This window comes from Rhea americana, unplaced genomic scaffold (assembly GCF_003343005.1).
Source record: "Rhea americana isolate MKP2758 unplaced genomic scaffold, rheAme1 scaffold_16, whole genome shotgun sequence".
In the NCBI taxonomy this organism is placed as follows: Eukaryota; Metazoa; Chordata; class Aves; order Rheiformes; family Rheidae; genus Rhea; species Rhea americana.
In genome coordinates, this window is record NW_028185705.1 from 3666041 (window position 1) to 3691310 (window position 25270).

Consider the following 25270-nt stretch of genomic DNA (forward strand, 5'->3'; position numbering starts at 1 on the left):
AATGCAAAATGTACATACATACACACTACAGTATTCACTACTTTAAACAGTGGCTATTGAAGCCAAGCCTTCCTATTAATGTATCATTCAGCAAAAAGCTAGAAGCTTTAATTCAAAAGAAAGATGATAAAAATCATGCCAGTGTTTTCTTACTTGTTTCAATCAGATGATACATCTGAAACTAAAATTTTGTAGGTGATCAGACACATTCTCCACTGGCACAGGAACTAGAGGCTTCTTGATTTGATTTCTAATTGTTGAAATTCCTCTTGGCTTTCTGCTTAGGCACAATTTTAATTGCATTCAGTAGCACCATACTTTTCAAACCCTACCATCAGACTCCTTAGAAACATTTAAGAAATAAGATGCTTCACCAAAAGACTAAGGATTGTACAAGTAGACTAAAACAATATTTTGTCTATACATTTTCATGGATTTTGTGAATTAGCTCATACAGCATCACTTTTAACACGAATCTTCACATTCTTTAAAGATCACAGCTGATACAAAGGTCTTTTTACATTTGGCAGACTTGCTTGCAGGCATGCAATAGAAGTTGCTCTTTGCACTAGACTTGACCATATTGGTATAACTGCGATCTATTTTAGTCAAAAAAGGAAAATTAAGGTGCTTCTATAAGTAAGTATTACAGAAATTCCAGATAATTCTAGGTAATTCTAGATAGAGCAGTATGGACTGGAAGGGCAGAATGAGGTGGTGGTGGCAGGACTTCTACCTAACACTCCAGCTTCCAAGATGATCAGTTTCTGTTCTCAAGCGAAAAGCACTACTGCTCTCCTAGGAGCAGRTGACACAAGATTACAAAGCCTGTTCCACAGATACCAGGTAGCTAGCCATTGAAGGAGCAGGCCCTCTTGCTAGTGATCCCAGCTGAATCTGTCACTGCTGAGGGGTTCCAGAGCACTGAGCTGCTCCACCCCTTCCCGATAACAGCTTCAATAACCCTCCTCAATATAGTTTTCTTCAGAGCTGTCCACAATTACTGTTTCCCTCTCTTACATCACTGAGTCAGTTTGTGGAAGAAGGGAGTGGAGTGGGAGGATGTAATCAGAACCTAGAAAAGGTGAGCAGTAGTGCAGAAATGGGAATGTGGTGCCTTGCAATGTGGGTTTTTTTGTTGTTTTTTGGGGTTTTTTTTTTTTTTTTTTTTTTTTTGCATAGTGTGGTCCTGATACACTACTAATATCAGTGTTATTATAAGGCCTGAACTATACACTAACTTGCACTATGCTGACTTTAATTATCGTGTGGTGTGGACTATCAACTGCTTGAGTAGCTGCTGAATAGCTGCTGGAGCCAGGTTACTAGGAGAAAGCTCACTCCAAGTGTGCCTCTTACACCATTCCCAAAGCACCACTGCTGAAGAAAGGTTACTGGTCTACAGGGACTTTCACCTGACTCAGCAACCAACTGATTTCTTAACATTGCTTCAATTGAGCCTACATATGTAATATTACAACCTCAGCTAAATAGATTTAATCTTCCGATGCTATTTACTCTCATTGCATACTATGCCTGTGATCGTATGATATAAATGAAACAGAGTATTAGTACACAGCTCTGTTGACTGCAATTAAGTTGTGCTAGAATGATAAAAGGAAAGAAAACTCAGGACATCAATACATCAGTGATTTAGACATCTATCTGCCTAAGAACCCTTTGTTACAGGATTCTGCATTTAAAGATAAATCTAGAAATACACAGTATTTAAAAAGTAAACTTTTATTCACGGAAAAGCTCTAACTTGCTGTACTAGACCAGTACACAGATGCAGCTTTTGCCTCTCTGCAACAGCACGGCATGTCATTGCGACATCACGGTGGAAGCGGGCTAAGAAGCCATACAGGAAGCACACTTGTACATACAGGCAAATTCAGAGAACAAAAGAAAGTGGGTAACTTCACCCACTAAACTCTGCTCATTAGTAATTCATGATTATTTACAGTTACATTGGTGCAATTCTATTTTCACTGAAGCAGCTAATAAAATTCCCCTGTGGTTTCACTTTGAGTTGTGATACACTAGAGCGGTGCCTGAGAACCCACCCCAAAGAAGGCAACTTTCAATATGCTATATACAGTATTGATGCTGTTTTGTTAATACCTAACTGTGTTAATTACTAAGAGAATAAAAATTCCTGTATTTCAAGGCTCTTTCTCCCAAGATTTTCTGTTTAGAAGTTAATGTTTTAGAGAACAAACGTATTGGCTGCTCTTAAGTAAAGAATTTTTCTTTGGTCTTAACTATTTTGTCGTAGATGGCTCACAAGACAGAGGGAAATGCATACACATGGAAAAAGTCTATTACTAAACAATATAATTCTGGTTTTTGAAAAAGAGAGAGACTGCCCATACAGAAATAAAAGAGGGATTAGACAGAACTGAAAAAAWGAATTGTGTATTTTGAACCTCTTTTCCCCAATTCCTGAGGAAAAGGAGGTTTAGAAAATAGGCTTTAAATAGGCTTTTTGCTGCTCTAGTTTCTATAAAATCTTTAAAGTTGCGCTGCTTTTTCTTAATATGCAGATTTCTTAAGAACTTGCTAAAGAAGTGTATCAGACCATAAAGAGTGTTTTAAATAAAGACATCTGTAGTCTAATAGAACTAGCATTTTTATAGTGCACTCCCAAGGATTTGCATTATTTTCTACAAAGAAAAGCTTCTTACTCATTCTTAAGCAAAAAAGTTTTCCTCTGCAAGATTTGTGAACCATAGAAGAACTAACAAGCTATACAATGCATACAAATGTTTACCATTCATGATAGCAAACTCAAATAAACCAGTCCAATCTGACAGTTGAAAAAATCATTTTCTTCTAAAAAACCCTTCTAGTTTCGTAATATATCATCAAAACTTAATGAACATTGTTACATACTCTTTAGGCAAAATAAGACACAAAATAATTATAAGCCCACATAACAAACACTAATGTTCCAGGTCATTCTTGCTTTCTCAACTTTCCAGTTAACTACTGCTGTTAATGCCCAGATTTACTTTATCTGTACTGCTGCAGACGCTGTTTGCACACGCATAGGTGCATACTCCTCACGTACGCTCTTGGAGTGTTCTTGCATTGCCTCTGCAGGGCCTCCAGGACCCATATACATGCAGTCCTTGGCACTGCACAAGGGAAATAGAGAATCATTTGAGAAATGGGTTGCTGTAAGCTTCTCTCTTGTGTAAATAACCCAGGTGTGTAAATTCTGTCATCACAGGAAGAACAAATATTGGGTTTTCTGCAAACCTTATATCAGAAGGAAAAGGAAACAAGGATTGGAGATAGCCAGGAGTAAATTTCATCTACACAAACCAGAGTCACAGTTTGATATACCTGAAAACCCTCAATTGTGTCTGCCATCAGCCAAGTAGCAATTAATTACACTTCACTATCTACCCAGAAAAAATACAACATGTTATAGCTTATCTTGAGGAAAGATTAAGCAACAACTAATGATAAAAAGACATATACGCAGTAGTACAACATTATCTGTTATCCTATCAAAATATCTTTTTCATACCTCACACAAAGTTGTCTTCTAGTAAAACAGTATAAACCTGTCATCTCAATCATGGCTGCAGCTCCCACTGATTTTAGCAGTTCCAGCCCTTGCCCTTACATTGTAGTTGGAGGACTCTCAGGCTTGTGAAGTTATACTGACTTTTAGCCCAAGAAGATTTGGCTTAAAACTGGCATCTTAAACAGTGGCATTTGGCTCAGAAATGGTTGAAGGATACTACACCTCTCAGTAAAATAATTCTTAAATTAAAAGCATTAGGTCCAATATAAAACAACACAAGAAAATCTGTCCTCACAAGAGGAATTTCATGATAACACTCATCGTGAATTAATAGAGGAAGGATAACTTCAAAAGGAGGGATGCCAAACACTTCACATAACTGTGACAGAAACAAAAGCCTTTGGACATCCAATATCCTACACATTTGCATGCGTTATAAAGTAATAAGGAAAACTCTGTCCTAATTAGAGCAAATTCTTCACAACCCTACCAAATGCGTCAGTTCTTTTCTATCTCTCTTCATTTCCACCTTGCTGATTCACCCATCCATTCATTCTCTTCCCCTAACAGCCATTCATACTGCAGAATCCCATACACCGTAAGAATAACAAACTTGCATCCTACACCAGATGATGTAGGTTCAGAATAGTGGAAGATGACCACCTACTTAATAAGTAGTTACCAAAGCGAGAAATATCTGAAAACAAACTAAAAAATCCCCCTGGGTCTTACCAAAACTGCATTCAGTAAGATCCCATTGTATGCTATTGCTTTTCTGTTGCCAAGGTTGTATTCAGACCTTTCCGGCCTTTCTCATGGCCCTCACATTCCGATCTTAAGGTATTGTCACATTATACCAGTCACTTCTGTGCGTACTAAACCTCACAGGCTGTCCTGTAGAGATTTCACCTGATACTTAAAGCTCAAAAGAGTGAAGTTTATCTGCTGATTCCATTTTTGGCCAAGCATAGCATATTTCCATCTTTTTTATTAAATCCTCTTGTTTTCTCACAATTTTTATTTTCAAAATAAGGATCAATGAATGATACATGATAAAAGTGAGAGTTTAAACACATCATTTTCATGTTGGAGGAGCCCTCCTTTTGGATTTGTGTCTTGGCCTCCCTTGCTGTATCTTACTGCCTCATCTCTCTTCTTCTCAATTACAAACATCTATCATGTCTTACCTTAATGGACCATGACAGCATTCTGCTTTCTGTTGTCAGACTTTGACAGTGTCTATTGAATACTGACGGCAGATTTGGCTCCATAACATTTTGCTTCGGTTTTCAACTATTGCACTAATCAGTCAGTACCTGAACTAAGGCATTGCAAAGACAAAATGCCCAGTGACTTCAGTGAGTATCAAATCAAGCTCAAACAACTATTTTGTTTTCATTCAAAATCTTTTTTTAAAACTTCTTAAAAATCAATAAAAAATAAAATAAAATTCACTGACCTCCCAGATAGTATCGTGCCATGCATTTCTATAGATTTCAGGATGTAATTACAATGTAACAGTGCTCTGCAGCCTATTTTTGTATAACATACTACAACATGTGCCATACAGTATATATGTTCTATTCTACTGCATGACCATTACAAAAATTTTGTTAAAAAATAATTCAAGCATTGCTTATTTACTGTAAGATCCTAATTAAGAGTATTCACCTCTGTCTCAAGCACTTGTTAAGCCTAATGCCTAGCTACACCAAAAATTTTGTCAGGTTTCATTCTTTAAACTTGAATTTGACCACAGCTTTCTCCATATTCAATGTATCCCCAATAAAAAAAAAGAAGGTCCAAAAGCTAGGCATTTTAACGTTTTGGTCAGGCTAACTTATCCATCTTTTTTCCTATGAAAGATCCTATTGTCTCTGTCACATGGCATGTAAGGTTCTTAAGAAGTTATGCATACTTGCAGATTTTTGGCAGTCTTCTGAAGCATTCATATGCATGGATTTTTTTATTCTGTGTTATTTCAGATGTAACTGTAAGTAAGAATTTTGCTGAATACAAATTAGAAGCATTAGAATAAAACATATGATTACAGAGAACTTTTTTTTTTTTTTTTACTTAATGTGAAACTAATATTTATTGGCTTTTAATCATTGGAAATACTGTTCATCAATTATGGTAACTTTTCCAGATAACAATACAGCATCTCTATCAATATAATCTATTTGCTGAAGTTTCATAAGGAGTCAAAAGTAAAGTGCTAATGGATACTAAAAGCAAGCCACTGAGGTCATCCCAATGTATTTTTTCTCTGCATGATTTTTTTTTACTACTTAGAAATAAAATACCAATATCGGCTAGCTTTTCTAGACAAGAAAGCAAATAGGTTCTGCTATACATAAGCAGTCTTGAAATTTACTATTTTTCATTATCCAAATGTTGTAGCATTCTCTTTCTCATGTCTTTACAAGAGAAAATAACAATATTGATGTGCTCTGATAGAAAACACTACATGAAGGAAATTCAACCAAGTCAGTGCTCAGAATTTAACACACAACAATGTAGCAATTACCGCAAGTTTTAACAGAATGAGGACAAGAAAGTATAATTTCCCTAGGTGGCTAAGCACCTAAAATGGAAGAGCAGACARTATTTTCACTATTTTCGTTTCAGATCATTCTGAAATGTTCTTTTTGTCTAAGATTCAGTAAACAGTTTTTCTTCCCCTAGCTGAAAATAATGTGGAACTGAAATATTTGAAGTCCACATGAAATGTGTTTTTTCTTCTATTTAAAATTGAATTAAACATGGCAAAAGAAAATACTTGAAAACAATCTAGTCCAATCGTTCTTGATAATTTGAACTAACCAAGCACTCACAGTATTTGAGATTTCAAAAAGAAAAGATCAGTTACTGCAACACAATCACTGCTACTAGAAGAGACCTGCATGAATTTCTATTCCACAAGCTTTAGCTACAGCAGTAAAAGTGAGACTAAAGATGGCTTTTCTAATCAGTCCAAATTGCTACACTTGAGTTCTGAGCATAAATTATAATTCCATAATAAAGAAATTCTTTATATTCTCCACTTTCAGATATCCAATTTTGGGATGCTCCTTTATGCCTCAAGTCCTTCATTTGATTAGACAAAATCTTACCAATAGGGAGAGAGTAAAGCAGGAAGGATGATATCCTAAAGGCTGACTGCAGTGGCTTTAGGACTCAGGTTTGCATTACTGTAATGCAAGAAGGGTTAATTTCTATCAAAAAGATGGCATGAATTTTTACAAATTACTTTCTAATCAGCACCTATGCACAAGATACAAGATTAGCCACTGAAATGGCATTCTCCATTTTCAGTTGTAATGTTCATGTTTTTTACATTTGAAAAATGGAGCAAGAAAATCTAACTTTTTCTAGACAATATAATCCATATATTCTCTTCAGTTTAGGAGCTCCTTCTTGAAATCAACAGTATAAAATGGCCCCTAATTATTTTTGTCTGGTTAAAGTGTGTTTTAAAGTGATGTTTTCATTGATCTTAATTTTATTCCTCAGTACAAATCATTAGAAAAAGTTGAATTCTTATTCTAAAATAATTTGCAACATTTCTTCTGAATCACCAATGTAACTATGTTTTCTAGAACAGGAAAACTGTCTAATTGCAGATCATCTGGTGCACATTTGTTCATAATTCTCTAGTTGACATATGGAGAGTGTAACCAATTATGCTATCCCAATTCACCAGAAGAAAAAGGTGTCAGTTATATGCATGTAATTCCATAAGCATGCCCAGATATTAGCTACTGTAAATCATTTCTAAGTATGTTTTCCCATCACTGCATACTCTTTCATGATTCCACATCCAGAATCTCAACAGTTAATACTAATAGCTTTGTGCAACTCTGTTATTTTCTTGTTAGTGCAATTCTTAAAAGCTCAAATTGGCCTGGCTGTCTTACAGTCAYTGCCACCCCATTGGCCAAGACTAAGGATCAAGACAGAAAGCTGCAGAGCTAAAAGGATTCTAACTAGTTTGAGTGAAGGAATTAGACCCCTATAAGAGACTGACAGACAGACCCCGAGATCATTCACTGTATGAATGGCTATCTAGAGAATTATACGCCTGACATGATTTACGAGGATGCTGCCATCTTTTATAGAATTATAAGCTTCTGAGGAAAAAATCCCCAATCTAAAAATAGTACAGGGAGTTATGCTTTTGTTTTACTATAGTATTGCCATATTACCAAACCCATAATGTAAAGCTTTATACATATCGGATATAAACTCCCCTCCAGAGTTACTCACTTAATATGCTTTGCTCAGTGCTAGTATGCTGAAACATCCAGGTTGAGAATTTTAATACAAATACTTAATTAAATGAACAATTTTGACTTGGATCCAGCAGCATAAAATGAAAGGTTCTACCAAACAAGCCCTGATATAGTTACATACAATACTTTAACATCTCTGTCCCCAGATGTTCTCCTGCCCCTCTCCTTGTAGTTACTGTTCTTGTGACAAGTGAAGCAGAATAAGATGAGTAGCTGCTCCTCAACAATCTAATTCACTATCCAGCATCCAGAGTTAAGCCACTGAAGAACGTGTATTTCTGAAAACCTACACATACTAGTTCTGCTGCCACTACCACCAGAGAGGTAACTTGAGCAGGCACAGCCTCATACTGCAATAGAAAAGTACAAAAAAATCCTGTGTCTCAACCAGTCTCAAAAATTTGAATGCCAGAACTTCTAGAATTTTTTGATTTAAAACTTCTCCTGCTTTAAAGGGTATTTTAAAAAATTGTGTCCAATTCTTCTCCCAAATCTTAAAATCTGATCTCACATCTTTCTGCCATCTTAGACAACACCTTTTTTTTTTTTTTCTTTCTGCATTATCAGCTTGTAGAAACCTTAGTCAAGATACTACTTAGAAATAACAGCAAATGTAGGGACGATTTATGACACACTCGAACTACTGCCTGTTCCCTACATGGTAGCACCTGACTTTGAAGTTATCATTATTTCTATAACAATTAACAATGAAAGCACAAAGAGGGTATCAGTCCTGCGTTTTGCAGAAAGCAAGCATCTTAGGGAATTAAACCAAAAGGCAGTTAGTTGTAACACTAGGGAATAAACTGGAAAGGTATTCTTTGCATGATCTGAGCAGGTTTTTTAGTGTGAAGGTATGGAGAGTAGTTCATATGAAAAGTGTGTTGCCCAAGAGTTATTCTTAGTACATTTCTGGAAAACACTACACTTGCTGCAATTTGGATTCTTTTATTCTGATTGCTTGCTCAGTTTAATTGTACACAAAAAAATAGGATGCGCACAGTAAAATGTGCAACATTTAATTTGTAGTAAATAATAAAACTGGAAACATAATCAGCACTTCCTTCTTCCACATAAAACATTATACTGAACTTAATTTTACAGCTGTACAAATTGTTTTAAAGTAATCTGCTCAATTGGGCGAGTTAATGATATTTAATTTGACCAGGCCAAACTTTACATACTGTGCATTATTGTGAGCAACTGCAGTGAATACAATTGTTTGTGTAATGTAAATGTCATGCTAATACCTTCCTTTCTCAGCTGGCTTATCAAAAAAACCCCAGTGTCATCACCTCTCTAAGATAAACCTAAGATGACAGTGTAATAAGCGTTATGTGCACAAGGTAATTCAAAAGGAATTTAGTGTTTTCAGTCAATTCTGCACTCAAGTTAACTCATCTTATTGCTTTTTGCTGTGGGCAATACGTTAACCAAGGGCCAAATTCAGGTATCATTACTGCACTGAGTAACGCTACTCTTTAGAAAGTAAGTTGCTCCTCTTACTTTAGCATATGTATGCTCCACTTACTAAACATGGTATATCACAACATGAACTAAGTTCATCTAATAAGAGTAAAGACGTCATAATCTGGATATATTTTAGAGTTTTCAATCATTGTCAAGAAGCTAACGTGGTGGAGTTACCACATTACTGTGCTCCACTGTGCAGCTCATACCTCTGATTATAGATTCAGTAACATGGTTTGCAACTGTATAGCTGTCTGACTAGAAAGAGAACAATATAAGACATCATTCATAAAGTAAATAAAAAAGAAATATATTCTTAATCAGGACCCCTAATGGTCCCTTAGAGTCATTGCTAGTAGCACTTTCAAAACCTGACTTGGAGTTTATCACAGCATGTGAGTCAACACTTGCCTCAAGATTATGATAATGGTAACAGTAGCATGATGCTTCCATTGGTAAAGGTCCTCTCAAAATTTGGTTTTATAGATATTTAACAACAGAAAGTATTTACACTTCAGTTCTAAGAATACTGCCAGTACACTTGAGGGGAATGATTGAGCAAGGCCCTTTCAATTTATAAATATATGTACAGGACTACTCATCAGTATTTTACAATGCACAATTTCTTTGAAGATACATTTTTTTTTGTTATCTGAGTAAGCTAAGGGTAAGTTACTTGAAGGAACATAAGCAACAGAACACAGATCTAAACGTCCTAGCTCATCTCTGTCACAAACCGTGGGTTGAATTAGATACTTAAGGAAGAATTCTTCTGAAATCCTGTGAGCAGAGAAGTTAATCAGGAGTGAAAATGTAAAGCCACAGTGGGCTGGAAGTACTYTGTAGACAGGGAGAGACACCTCTGCTTGCCAAAGATTTGAAACTATGAACCTTGCACTAGAATTGAATGCTTAATTTCTGTTTCACTGCTATGAGCTGTTGCACTGCTCCTTTGGAATATACGGGATCTGGGTTCAAATCCTTCTACTGCACATCAGTCAGATTCACATCTCCCAGTCTCTCATGTCTAGCATTGGTAATTCTGGGTTGGGTCTCCGTCTGATGTTTACTAAAGGTATTCTGTTTTGCATGAATGTTCTTTCAACTGGAAGATAATGGTGATTAGATTTTTGGGATGGAATAGTCAAAAAGTGGTTTTGAAGAAAGATCTATAATTGGTTCTTCATTATTTCTAGTCCCTATCTCTGTATGATATCCATGTCCATTCTGATGATACGATTTTTTATTTCAGCGACTGAGCACAATCATCATGTTTCAGCTGAAAATGTATTTACCAGATACTAATACAACATTGTATATTCACAGATCTTGTCCCAATAGTCTTGAAATCAGTATTACAGTTAAATGATTAAAAAAAAATCTTAGAAAACATAGGAAAATAATAGAAGAATCAAAACTTTTATTTGTTTGTACAAGGGCTGAGGGATCTCTAACCTTCAAAAAGCAAATGGGATGCTGATTTGTGCTTTAGATCAAAGAACAAGCCTAGTAAAATCTCACAATTAAAATAAAAAGGAGGACACAGGATTTGTTATGTCAGCCTAGTGAAAGAGGAAACAGATAAATAATACTGCATAAATAACTCCTAGGGCTTGCTGTATGCACATTTAGATGGAAGTTGAGACTTGTAAATGAGCAGATAAATTACACAGATGATCTCTACATTAACTTTCTCTCATTGCTTTGCTTTCTTTTTCCACACAGGTCAATGGGAAGGATTTATCTAAAGCAACACATGAGCAGGCAGTGGAAGCTTTCAAAACAGCCAAGGAACCCATTGTGGTGCAGGTCCTGAGAAGAACTCCACGCACCAAGATCTTCAGTCCTTCTCATGAGTCTCAGCTGGTAGATGTGGGCACACAGACAGATATCACTTTTGAGCACATCATGGCTCTAAGCAAGATGGGTTCACCTACTCCACCCGTCTCTGTGCTAGACCCATACCTCCTATCAGAAGAGTAAGTAATAGTTTACGGAGCATTTGCAAATCTTCGTATTCCTTAGTGTGGGATGTTAGAAGTAGCTCATAAACTTACCTTACTGTCTGGTGAATGTGTACTTACAGAAGTTGCCACTATTTGTATGTCTTGAAGTCATAACTCAAAAGGTTATTTTCACTTTTTCTTCACTTCAGCAAGCCATTACTCACATGAGTTATTCCACTGAGTCACAACATGGCCTCATAAAGCTCATTTGTTGGTGGTGTTTGATAGATAAAGTTACTACTGCTTGTAATTCCTCTCACTGCCTCTTTAGGTTGCTTATGTTTTAACTTTATTTTTTATGGCTGCCATAAATTGTGTAATGCTAAAGAGCTGCTACATTCTGCTCCAGTGTATTAATTACTTTATTATAACCCTGCAGCAATGTTACTCAAATAAATTATTTTCTAGGACTAAAATTACTTACCAGTGCTGTCATGGATATTTTAGAAACAGATTTTAATTATTGTTAATGGTAGTTTGATGCTTTTGTACTGACAAATAGAAATGACAATTATCTCCTAGCACTCCCCCACACCCTAACATACCGTTAAAGAGGAAAATAGTTCCTCAAGAAATCCATACAAATTGCCTATAATCTCACTGCACATCTTCACAAAGTAGAAAAAGGATAGAAAAGATTCTAAGGGTCTCAATTGTTGTGTATGACAGACCATAAACCTGGTCTATCCACAGCAATCCACATTTTTGAGATGATCCTGTAGGTGCTGAGAAGCAGTGCTGATATGCATCTATCCTGGCTGTGCACCACAGCTCTGGAACAGACTCTCCAGAGAGCCTGAGCTGCGAGTGGCAGCACCCAAATGCTCCCAGTGTACCCAGACGTGTCTCTCAGCGGCTTGAGGAAATAGAACTTGACTACAAACAGGCACTAATTCTGTAGGGCTCCTCAGTGACTTCTTTAGCACATTAGCATTCGCACATCTGGCAAGGAATCAGGTTTCTGTGTACAATGTCTACTCCTTTCACAACTCTCCATACCGATTACTTGAAAAAAAGTTCTATCAGATGTTACTGCATTGCCATCTATTCACAGTCCATTCAAAACTCAAGCACAGCTACACATTTTAGTGGATATACCTGACAAAAAGCTAACTTTGGTCTTGTTGGCAGTGAAAAGGCAGTAGGCATTACAGCATGTCCTACATATCCTCCAACAACTGCAGGATGCTTTTTCAATATATCTAAGACAAAAACTACCTGCTACTCTTCAACTGCGAAATCAAACACATGAAAAATGTGGCAAAGAAGATTAATTCATGACAACAACTGTTTAGGTTACATCATGCCTGTGTAATGCAAGCTCAGTCCTATCAAATGGCTTAATATTGCCCCTAAATCCTTAGATAGATTCCCACTGCTGACATCATCAGTGGCCTTATTTTGAAGCAGCAGACGCTGGCCTTAACGACATGGTTTGCTAAATCACAATCCCTATATAGAAGGGCAGTCAAACAGGTATTTAAGTATCCTGTTACTCAGCACGTGTAAGCAAAGAATGATGCAGGTTTACTGGGTGCAGCTCATTTTTTCCTTAATGCTTCCTGTGACTGCTCCAAATCCCATTCAATTTAATGCAGCCTGCATATAACAACTTGGAAAGCTTGGCCAGTTAGCAGATGTTGTTACTTAAACAGTCTATTACTTACACAGCAACATGTACCTAGTTAACAGAATTCACTTTCACCACAGAAGTAAACAAAGCTGCAGGATACACATGAGTGATCACAAAAGAATTATACTGCTTGAACTTCTGAAGTATAGGCAATAAAGTTGGGCAAGAGCTCAAGGTGTAGAAAGCAACATGGCAATAGTGAGTGGCAATTTTAAAAAGTGGTGCATTTTAAACTGTATTTAAATCATTAAGCACAGCCAGTTGTAACCAAATCAATCAATAAAATATTGTTGATTTAAATCCAAGTATTTGGGGGCAATTTGATATACTTTTTTTTATCTTTAAGGCAAAGAACAAATAACAAGCAGGTAGACAAAGGTGATTTTGCCTGCTTGCCTGCAAATAATCTGAGCTCACAAATAAATGCAGGTCTAGTATTCCCTCTCATCTTGCTCCTTGGTAAACATCTGCCCACTTAGCCTCCGTTACTTGGTACCCCTTATCCTACTCTGCCACTCTATATACTTTTTCCCCAAGTCAGCTTTACATTTGGAAAAAATCACTACATCTTAAAATATTAAGATTCGTTATAAGTCCCTCATCCATCATCACATGCCAAATGTTTAAGATTGTTCTTATAATACATGTATTTTTTTTCCCTAGTGCATTTAATGATATAAACAGTATACTGTATATTATTTACCACCTGCAATATCTTTGTCTGGTTGTTCATCTATAATTTCATCATGCATTGCTACAAGCTTGGAATAGATTAATATGACAGAGTGCCACCCTAAAACATACTTTTTTTTTTCCCTCCAGTCATCCATCAGTGCATGAATACTATGACTCAAATGACTACATGGGAGGAATTCATCAAGAAATGGACCGAGATGAGTTAGAATTAGAGGTACTTAATGTTTAGTAATAATTTCATTTACTCAAAATTTAGCATGTACATGTCATAAGCTTTATACTATGTATAATGTGAAAAGACATTTCAAGCAGTTATGTGTAATAATACTGCTTCTTAGTTATTTTGCAGGTTACAAACATTACTAATATCTTTAATAATATATATAACTACATACCATGAAGTGACAAGCCAGATCTTCAGCAAACAAAATAATAAATCTATTAATCTCATCAATTAAATTCAGTATAACTAACCTGATTTAGATTTTCTGAAAGTCTGAAAAAATTTTTCAGTTTTGTCAGTGGCAGGGCCTGTTTCATGCAATTGCTGTAGAAAACTAAATGTCAGCATTTAAATTTGTATTTTCTGTTAAATATTCCCCAACTGAGAAACAAATATTCTAGATCATATCATTTAGAACTATTTTAAGTTTACAAGAAAACATCAAAATAGGTCGAGTGTTATACTAAGCTCTTCCGCACTTTTTCATAACTGAAAAGTTACATATGTATGCATACAAAATTATAGATTATAAAAAAAAGTTTAAACAATCATGAGTGCACGTAAGTCTGTTTTCCTGCCTAATGATTAAACACTGTGGGTGTTTTTACTACTTTCATATCCTATTAGAAGTTCATTTTCAGTTTTATCTTTCTTAATTTTATTAACTTGCTCCCAATCTTTCAGAGTATAATATATAAATTGTGAGCCTTAGTTCTACAAAATAGTTAAGCAAGTACTGAACAGAAGTCCCACTGAAGTATTTTTAACTGCTTATGATAAATAGTAGTAAAGTATCTCAATATTATGTTGTCAGTGATGTCTGATCCAGACAATCTAYTCATGATGACCAGTAAGTAAATAGTTTCTTTTCAGCTTGCCCACACTCCTGATTTCTTAGATCTTGGTCCTGCTAACATTTCATTTGTCAAACGGAGCATTGCTGACCTGTCCGTAGCCCTGCTTAAATCACTGGGAGATTTATCATCATCTTCAATGGGAACACAGTTTGATCATCAATAAGCATGAAGTTGCTCCCTTGTATAATAGTGGTTGCAGGATTAAGGCCTCAATCCCCATTAAAAAGTTTGCAAACTGTCTTCAGATTCTGTAGATCTGGTAATAATTCATTTCCATATAGAAAACTCAAATTGAAGTCAGAAGAGAATCAAAATACCAGTAAAACAAATGCTGTTTAGCAGACTTCAAGGCCTTGAGTGACCATCTWTTTTTTACTAAATAAAAACACACACAACACAGATTTCAGTTTAAGGGAAGATGTAGAGCATATTAGTATTTTCTGCCAGTGTCTTTTCAAAATCTGTCTTTTAAGAAATCTAATATTGTGGATAAATTATATTGCTTCCATTAGGAGGTCAACTAGTTGAGCTGAAAACGGTTTAAGCACATGCACTTCAGTAGCTGGACGTTAATATGGCTTAAACCACAACATTAATAATTTTGGCATTGATATAGTACTTCACGGCAAGAGGCGATCAGCTCAGTAATGCAGGGAGATGAACATTATTTCTAAGTCTCTGTAGCCCAATAGTATTTCTTCAAAACCACTCAAGATTCTTGTTCAAATTGTAGAGACTAAGGTCAAAGTGCTAACAGGGACTCAACTGACTAGTTGCTTTTTTTCTTTGCCTTTTGATAGATACATTTTAAAAGACCACAAAGGCACCGTTTCACTGACTGTAGCAGGGATGTCCAAAGTACGAAAATCATCAAGTCAGCCTTCTGAGTTTCCATGTCCAGAAAATGTGCTTTGAATTTAAATCAGAAGCTCTGCATCTAAACTTTAATAATCCATGACTGACTGGTGACTTGTAACAAGTAAACAATACAAAAAACAGTGAAATATCCAAGTTCACAACAAGCTCCTAATGTAAATATCTGTAGGAAGGAATTTTTGCTGGCAGTATTGCCAAGACATCAAAATTGTGTTTCCAGCTTCATCTCCCAACATTTCTCTTAGAATTGATGACTCAGAGATAGCAACCATGCATTCCCTACTACTACTACTACTATCACCACCAAAAAAAAGTTTTCTTTTGAAGTTTACATGCCACAAGGAGAGAGAGGCCAAATCCTGAATCACTATTTCATTATAAATTAAAAGCACATTCATTATTCACAAAGGCCCAGCCAGAAGTCATTTCCGGTTCAAAAAAGAAGAAGAATGCCACTCCAGGATCTCCTTGCAGTGTTATGCATTAACATGTTTATTCAAAAACAAGTCTGTCCAGCTGTCAGACATGGAGACTAAATGAGGGCTTTCTTAGTATATTAATTCTCTCAGATTACAAAGGAGGAAACTCTGAATCAAAAATGAGGCCTTGTTATCTCACATTTGACTTTCTGCCCTTACCATTTCATACCCAAACATTATATAGATTTGGTTTTCTGAGAAGAGGGTTAAACTGAAGTCAGCTGAACTGAATGACTAATTGAGACAAAGTACAGCTTGGAGATGAAAACCAAAATGAAATGTTTGTTAATTGCTATAAAATCCCCCTTTCGATACTCTCCCTCAAACCTGGACATGAGTGAAGCCTTCACTTGAATATCTTGCCCTTCTTCCATTTTTTAGTTACTTTTATCCTTTCAGATATGAAATCAGGTATAGTTCATGCCATCTCCAGTTTTAAATCTAAACATTTTCCAAGTGACTGAATTACATCCCTTGCCACGCAAGGGCCAGTTCCAACACACTGAAGGCTGAGCTTGCCCTGGCTTTGGGCAGGTGGCTAACAAAGCTTCACAACTGGGACAGTTAGCAAAACACTGATGGAAAGGATATGTATAGACAACACCTAAGGGGTCACTCAACACGAAGAGTTACTGTTTATCGGAGCCAGGGTAACTGAATGTGCATACTTCTAGTCTGTTCCAACCATACAATAAAAAACATTTAAGTTACTAAACTGCAATGAAGACCTCAAATTTATCCTCTAACTATTCATTCCATTTTCAAAACTGGAAATCATTATTAACATTTCCTTTTTTACTATAGCCACATCTGTGCTAGCCCATTAAGCATTTACTTACCTATCTAGGGAAGCACTCTTAAATACAACAATATTTGACTTATTCTCCCYTTTAAAAGGATGTGTGTATATTCCTCCAGAGGCTCTTTTCAGGTGACATCTCCCTTGAAGAAAAACCCACCCCTTTTTCTAAATTCTTCCACTTCTATCAGGGCACAGTGCTCACTGGCTCCTTAGTAAGAAACCACAACCTCTGATCAGCAGGAAATAAACACGRTAAAGCAACAAAATTTGTGCTTCAAAGCTTGAAAGGACTACTTTTAGGAAGCCATCACTAAAATCTCAGTACTGAAAGTTTCCAGCTCTCCCACTTACAGTACTTTGCTACCCTGGTTAGAACTCCCACTTACTACTCCAAGAATCTGTTTGRAAGAAGGGTAGGGACATGGAAATCAATAGGCTCAATCAGGAGCAATCAGTAAACATTATCTTGTTTAGGCATCCTAAGTCTGTCTTCATCAGGATGAAAGGTGGCTTTCCTCAGCCTTTCCCTGCACCACTGACGACTTAAGCTGAGTTCCAGTCTCTGTGGTCCACCTGAGAATTATCACCATAGAGCTAGAATGGCACAGAAACCTGCAGAGAGATTTTTTAGGGCAAACAATTTTTGAAAGAAAACCTAAACTTYTATTCCATAAAATGTGGAGAGGTGGTGGTTTTGTTTTTACCTATGCAAAAAAAAAATGTAGTTCTCACACAGCATAAAAGGAAATGTTTCTTTATCTACTTCCCTGACATTCTTTTCTGGCTGAAATGATTAAGAGAGTAGCAGAAAAGTAAAATCTACTGGTCAGGTATCTCAAAATCCAGCATAGAACGCTCCACCCGCCAACTTTTTAGAGAAAGAAACAGAAGGACAGAACACTTACTATCATTTCTGTATAATCCTTTCTGAACGTTTGAACTTTTTTGCTCATAATTACGTGCTCATTTTGGATTTCTCTTGCTCATTTGTTTCTTGTTAGAGAAAGCACTCAGATTTTTAAAATTTGCAGGCATCCATGATTTTAAATCACCAGTAGAATAATTCAATGATCTGTTGCAAATAAATGAGCTTTTGAGCTTATAGATGTTAATTTACTATTACCACTTACTCCTAAATCTGTGATTATGAGTGGTTGCAGATATAATGTCAGAATGCACATCCATTTCTTGTTGTGTTGCTACAAATGCCATATGGATTTCAGCAACTGCTCTTTGAGCTCCCTTTGGCTCTACCCATTTGGCATGGAGCCAAAAATCTTGCATGCAATTTTCCTGTGCTGACCCTGCTTTGTAATAGTAAACATATATTTCTCTTGAACATCTCCCCAAATGCCACTTCTACCTGATCTAAATAAGCAGTAGATTCTAAGTGTTTGTGTGCGCAAAAATTGTATCATACAGGTAATTTTTACAATTATCGTATCGATTCAGTCCCTGATATTACCACACTTGACAGATACCACCATGGTATCCTACCTAATTTCTGCACATCTAGACCAGGTGTTGAATAACTTCAATGTATCCCCCTTCTGCAATAGAGGTGGCTGATAGCTTTTAGGACGTACTTAAGATTGTATACAGAGTTCATTACCATAGAATCTGAGCTCCTGATGAGCATTAAATATTCTTTCATCTCAAGATTGTATAGTATATTACACTAGTCTGAAAGAATATGCATCTAGCAGGGACTTTTGAGGCCATCCAGCCACTGTAGTGCATGCAGTGGCTGTTGTCTGCAGTGGGAATGTAAAACACCGCTGATTTGCAGGATTGTGCCCTCAGGCCACCCAGAAGTATAATGCTCCAGACAGAGGAGGAAGAAATGGCAAGTTCAATGACTTTGTAAGCACTTTAGCTTACCCCATCAAAGTTCTTTGGGCCAATATTAATTCCTAGACTTTAATTCTTGGTACAATTACACAAGTTACCATAACAACTGTACCTGCAGATGCCACTTTTTTGTTGCATTTTTCCTTTTAATGTATCTGTGCTTCATACAGACTCGACAGTGAACATAGGAAATAACCTTTGCTTTGAAGATTCTGGAGTTGATTCTTCAACTCCAACTGGAATTGTGCACTTTTCTCTCAAATATTTCAAACCTTTATGATAATATTAAAACTTTATTGATGCAAAGATCCATAGAAAGCAGCTGTTCCTATCTTTAAGGACACAAAATTACCATATTTTGATAGCATCAAACCCAGTTCTTCTATTCTTACCAAGGACTAGAGGGATGGTACCCAAGGGTAAGTTCATCAACTAATTGCTCATAAAAATTCAGGTTCTAAACACCTGCTCAGAAATTTTTTTGTCTGCTTTATCTTTTTTCTGCTTTATTTGTGTGTATGTGTTGTTAAATAATACATATCTGTTTTTCTTTAAAAATATATACTGTTTAATTCACTAGGTGATTACTTTCCAGTATATCACAGATGATGTCTTGGATGCTGCATTCTAAATGTAAACCCATAGTTTTTCTTTTTAATCATAATAATGCTCTTCATTCTTGTACACTGTTGAAAAAAATACCTATTGTTATTCAAAACATGCTACAGGTAAGAATGAAACTAATCGCTTGCTCCCTCCTTTCCCTCCAAAAGGTGTTGGCAAGTGTTTATTCTTAAATAGGATCCACTTAAATAACAACCAAARCCACCATGCTTTCACTGCCAGTATGATACAAACAATATAATGAGGTATAGCACCTAGGGTAATCATTTCTTCAAGTTGTTTTTCTGTCATGTTCTCAAATAAGTAAACCATATAAAACCTTTTTCAGGACATAAAGTCATTTTGTTGAAGTACGTAGGAAATCGGGGAATCATTCCATGTCTAAGTTATGCTCCTGATTCACATATTCCCACCTTTTCCCCACTTCCCACTACAATTAAATACAGAATAAAAACATTGATTTCAGTGGCATTCCCAAGGACTAACCATGTTAACTGAGATCAAAATCAGGTCCACATTCTCTCTTCTTCTCTACTGAAGAGCTTATTTCCTCTCTAAACAGCCCATAAAGCTTTTAAAATCTTTTTTAAAATCCTACTATTAAATCACTGTGTTCAACCTTTAAGTAACAAAAGGGGGAGGAAAAAAAAAAGCAGCAGTTCACCGTGGATACTATTGATTGAAACCATTTAAATACCATCTGAAATGTCACTGACATTTACAGCTAAATTTCTTTAAAAAAGAAGAAATTACACATGTTGACTAGTAAATAACAAGACATTGCTGATCTTGGCAGCTGTCATCTAGACATGTCAATAAATTATTCATATCCACTTGTTTTATTGTCTTGCCCCTTGCAAATGGCACAGTGCAGGTCAAAACAGGGAGACAGAGAAATAATGAATTACATTATCAGGACTTCTACATGGGAACGGACAGTTGTGAGCAGAGGGGCCCTGTTTGTCCAGCCCGCAGCCAGGGCTGCCCTGGGGCGCAGGGGCTCGAGGAGTCCCAGGTGGCCTGCGTCCCCCTCCTCAGCATGCCTCCTCCTGCCCCGCTTGCCCACCCTCCCCATTCCCCTCGGCGGCAGCAGCCCCCCTCTGCATCCTGCTGGCCATTAGCTGCAGAGCAGCGGGACTGCCGCAAAGACTCTCTCACTGCCAAGCCTGCTCTTCAGAGGAGTAAAACACCCCACTGTTCTTCTGTCCAGCTATAAGAAACCTCCCTTCTCCCTGCGGGAGGCTCCTCAGGACCGAGCAGCGAAGTTGTGAGAAGCTGAATGCAGGCTTTGAGCTTTCTGGGGCATGGGGCTCTCCTCTGCCAGGGTACCACGGGGGAGGCCACAAGGCAGAGCTGAGACAGCCATGCCGACCATGTCCCAGTCAGGAACTTTCTGCACTGCAGCTGGACACCTCCATGGATTTTACAACTCTTTTATACCAATTGCTATCACAAACGGACAACACACGTAGAAAAAAATCAACCCAAGTCATGTCTTTTTGGCAAAGAGCACATTTTTAAGATAGCTTGAATGGCTTCAAGGCTAATAAGATCACCAAAGACACTAGAAGGATAAACCATGACTTGCTCAAACCAAATCCTTGCAAGATATTGAAGTACAAATTCTATTTTATGAATATCAAATGCTATGCTGACAACATATTAATCTTCAGTCACACTTCTAGATTACTGAATTCATTTCTTCACAAAATTTACACAAGTGCAGGTAATAGAGGGTTCCCCCCCCAAAAAAAAAAAAATCCCAAACTTTTTCCTCCTTACAGAAAAAAGAAAAATACATACCAGCTGTGGCAAATACTGAAATCATACTTTATAAGTATTTTAGCATTTGAAGTCTTGCCGCTACATGAAATATAGGTAATTTTTCTTCTTAAGATCAATAAAAGGTCTATTTTCAAAATGACTTTATATTGACTGAAGGCTCAAAAATGCCCCAATTATTGATTGTCTGCATATAATCATGTTTTGCTCAGTAAGTTAACCTAGTCTACGCAGGAAAATGAAAAGAGATCTAGTATATCACTTAAGCAAAATATTTTCATTGTATTTGAAAAATTGCTTCCATCAGTCACCAGTGTCTCACTGAGAATGTCCTTTCCCCCCCCCCCTTCTCTCCTAACCTCAGGAAGTAGATTTACACAGAGTGAACAGCCAGGACAAGCTTGGCCTTACTGTATGTTATAGAACGGATGATGAAGATGACATTGGTATTTACGTGAGTGAGGTAAGATCGAGTTGATTTCCATAGGATATAATTTGTCTTTTAAACAGGAGAATCAGGCATTAAAAAAAAAAAAAAAAAAATCCTTGCCTGTTTGTACCACATTCCCAAACCAGCCAGAATGCAGTAACTGGGAGAAATTCATTGTTTTTCCTTTCCTTCAAACTGAGTGAAATCCTGCATCCATCCAAGTCAAGTTCTTACTGACTTCAATGAGGAGGTGGATAGAGCAGAGACAGACGGGAGTATACAGAACCTTTCCTAGATTTCAGTGGAGGACACATCAAACGACAAGTCTGACCTCTGAAATAAATCATTCTCCTCTAGTGTTTCCCATGTATATCTCTTCTTCAATAATTACAGTTTGACAGATTTAAGTGTGATTTAAGTATGTTATGATGCATATCAGCATGATTTTTCCATAATCAAAAACTCTCTCCCAGCAGCATTAAGAAATACTGTGCCAGTTCTCAATGCTAGAGGCAAAGAAAAGAATAAAAGTTCTCTTTATTTCTTCAGAAATACGGTTTAGGAGAAAAAAAAATATGTTCAAGTACACAGTCTTCAGAAGGCTTAGTACCTGCTCCTTATTCTGCTGGGCAGTACAGTGTTAAATCAAAATCTTCTCCAGTATTGAATGTGAACAACTACCCAGCACAAAAGCTTATCTTTGTAACTTCTGTGCTTATTCGTTGTTCGTAAGTCTAGAGTGTTACACTACCTATTTCAGTCTACACAAACACAAAAGGTATGTGTTGTCCTTTAGCCTTAACTCAAAAATACTTCATTTCTCATTTGTAAGGGCACATGAAATGTTGCTTCTTTTTCATCACGTAAAAGAAATGTATGTATTTTGCAATGTTTGAGTATCTCTTTTTTTTAAAAAAAWTTTTTTCTACAGATAATAGCATTCATTGTATTAACACTTAGTGTTCTTTTTTTCCCCTAACACATTATTGGCATTCAATTTCAGATGAAGTTTTCAAAGGATTTTTAATGCACTCTGCCTTGAACTTTTGTTCTCAATTGATTCCAAAAACCATATACATGAAAAAAGGTCAACTTTTTTTTTTTTTTTGGCAAAGATTTGGGGCACATTTGCCTCTTTGCTTCCTTGCATGAAATATGCAGCTTTTTATACATAATCTTTTTATCACTTGGATCCATTTCAAACTTAGCAATAGTAATTTAGGGGGAAAACCTTATATCTAAAATCTTCCATCAAAATACATCATTTATGACACAATCCTTTCCGTGTTCTATGTGAAAACTGCAGGCTCCAATTAGAATACAATGTTCTAAAGCAAGATACTAAACTATAATTTTTTTATAATAAACCTGTATTTGCTGAAAACACATGTCAGGAAGAAATGTTTTGGCTTTGACTTAGCCATTTTAACCTGCATTTCACATTCTCTTACATAAACCAGGAAAAGTGCTCTAATCACCAAGCAAGAAGCAACAATGACAGATCTAGCAGCCATGATAGACACACTGACTTGCAAGACTGGTCATACTACAAATTTTGGGTTCACAATAGGAAGTAAAAGACTGAGCCATAAAACCTGCAAAGCACTTGCTGTTCTCTTATTTTGTAGATTGACCCCAACAGTATTGCTGCAAAAGACGGTCGACTCCGAGAGGGGGATCGAATTATTCAAGTACGTGTATAAGTGTCTGAAAATCTGTTAACACATCAAAGTCCACTGCAACCATTTTAATTCACTGTCTTTATTTTGGTATCATTCTTACAAATCATTCCTTCAGACTGGTACTTATACACCTCCTTTTAACTTTCTGAAGACATTTCCCTTTCCTCTGCCATGTATCCATTAGTCAGACTTTGGTACATGTGGCCAGGTAAAGTGCAGTACTAGTCCTACCCTTGCAGGCTAAGCATTTTACCGGTGGACCACACGGATTTTCAGCACATAACTTGATACAGTCTTCCTTCTACCACAGGACCCCTCCATTGTGGCCCAAGCACTTATCTCTGTTTGCAAAGTCTCTCCAGGCAGTTCTATTAACAAGTGTGTTAACACTTGTTCAGCAGGCTGAATAAGCTTTCCTGTATGCCAGGATAAATAGTCTACCACATGCAACACTACACTGCAGGGTTTTTGTTGTTGTTAGAAGTGCCTATCCACTGCAGAGACAAACATGAGCAGAGGTTCCCATCCCATTTAGACTTTGGGAAGAGTGCTCCCGTTATCACCTGCCCCATACAAGGATGTTCCTTCCTAGCCACCAGAGCTGTTTCGATACTGCTCTTACAGAACTCTCCATCTTTAGTTTCTGTTCTCGTAATAAGGTTCTTCTTATATAACCCTGCATATCACCACCACAGATAGAGAACAGTTTCACATCTCCAAACCCACAAATGTGTCCAACACTAAACTAAACACTACTGCTGTAATTTTGAATGGGGACTGTGCCTGGCCTGTAGTGCACTGGGATTTATCCAGCCATGCAATTCTGTAGAGCCCATTAAGAGAGAAGTATCCACATTAATGGATTTCATTTTGTTGCTCTTTTCCTTAAAGATCAATGGCATAGAAGTACAGAACAGAGAAGAAGCTGTGGCCCTTCTCACCAGTGAAGACAGCAAGAATATCTCCTTACTTGTTGCAAGGCCAGAAATTCAGGTAGTGTAGCAACAGCAATAAAAAGACTCTTCAGTTTAAATTAAGATAGAGTTGCTGTTTTCTAGGAAATAATAACTACATTTTGAAGAACTTTATCTACCTAAAAACATATTACACGGTTTGACAGGACATATATGCGGTCTGAAATAACGAATTCAGCAATCACGATACTTCTATTACATTTTAAGTTAAAGCTCAATTTATAAGAAACTCACTGATTAATATATTCTGCAATCCCATAACAAACATCAGTGCAAGGTATTATGAATGGTTTCAAGCCATAGCTATAAACAACATACTGAACTCTAATTCCTATAACTATTGATTAATCATTCATAGAAACACCTATTATTTAGGCTTTTACATACCATCTCTAAACATGATTAATACTATCAAGAAGCTTTTCCAGCTATAACAGAAGGTTAAACTAGATCCCAACATTTTCTTGTAGAAGAAATACTCTGGAGTATTTTTATATATACTAATAAAAATACACACAAACAAAACCAGCTTCTACTCTTAGAGGTACTTCCATGGGTGAAAGTGCTATTTCTCGTTCATATGAAGGACTACAGAAGCTAAAAGTTTTGTTTAAAAGGATTTCTAACTGTGCTATTGGAGATCTGCATCTGTATGGAGAGGGAAACGAGGCAATAAAACAATCAATATTGACTCCTAGAGGAGATCTGTGCTTCTTCCCAGGACACTGCAGCACTGCCATGGAGGAAGGAACCTCCTAAGATCTCCTGATTACTTCCGACAAAGGAGTACAATTTACGTCAGTCTTCATTTTGTTTATTTTTCCCTCCCTTTTCACATAGCTGGATGAAGGATGGATGGATGATGACAGAAATGATTTTCTGGATGACTTGCACATGGACATGTTAGAGGAACAGCACCACCAGGCAATGCAATTTACTGCCAGCATGCTTCAGCAGGTACTGCCATACCATTGTGCAATGGTGTCAAAACATCACATTGCACTCAATATTCCAATATTGAGCTTGACTGAATAAGCTTAGTGTCCTGAGCA

At 36.8% G+C, this 25270-nt stretch overlaps 1 protein-coding gene across 1 annotated transcript in view; it reads left to right on the forward strand.

Moving 5' to 3' along the window:
* The window catches only part of PDZRN3 (PDZ domain containing ring finger 3), a 148914-nt gene that overhangs the window by 120377 nt on the left and 3267 nt on the right, over positions 1–25270 (forward strand). The window contains exons 4-9 of the mRNA XM_085300053.1: positions 11029–11282; positions 13765–13852; positions 21497–21595; positions 23191–23253; positions 24136–24237; positions 25059–25175. Of these exons, the coding sequence (XP_085156179.1) occupies positions 11029–11282; positions 13765–13852; positions 21497–21595; positions 23191–23253; positions 24136–24237; positions 25059–25175 (723 nt within the window). The remainder of the gene's footprint in view (positions 1–11028; positions 11283–13764; positions 13853–21496; positions 21596–23190; positions 23254–24135; positions 24238–25058; positions 25176–25270) is intronic.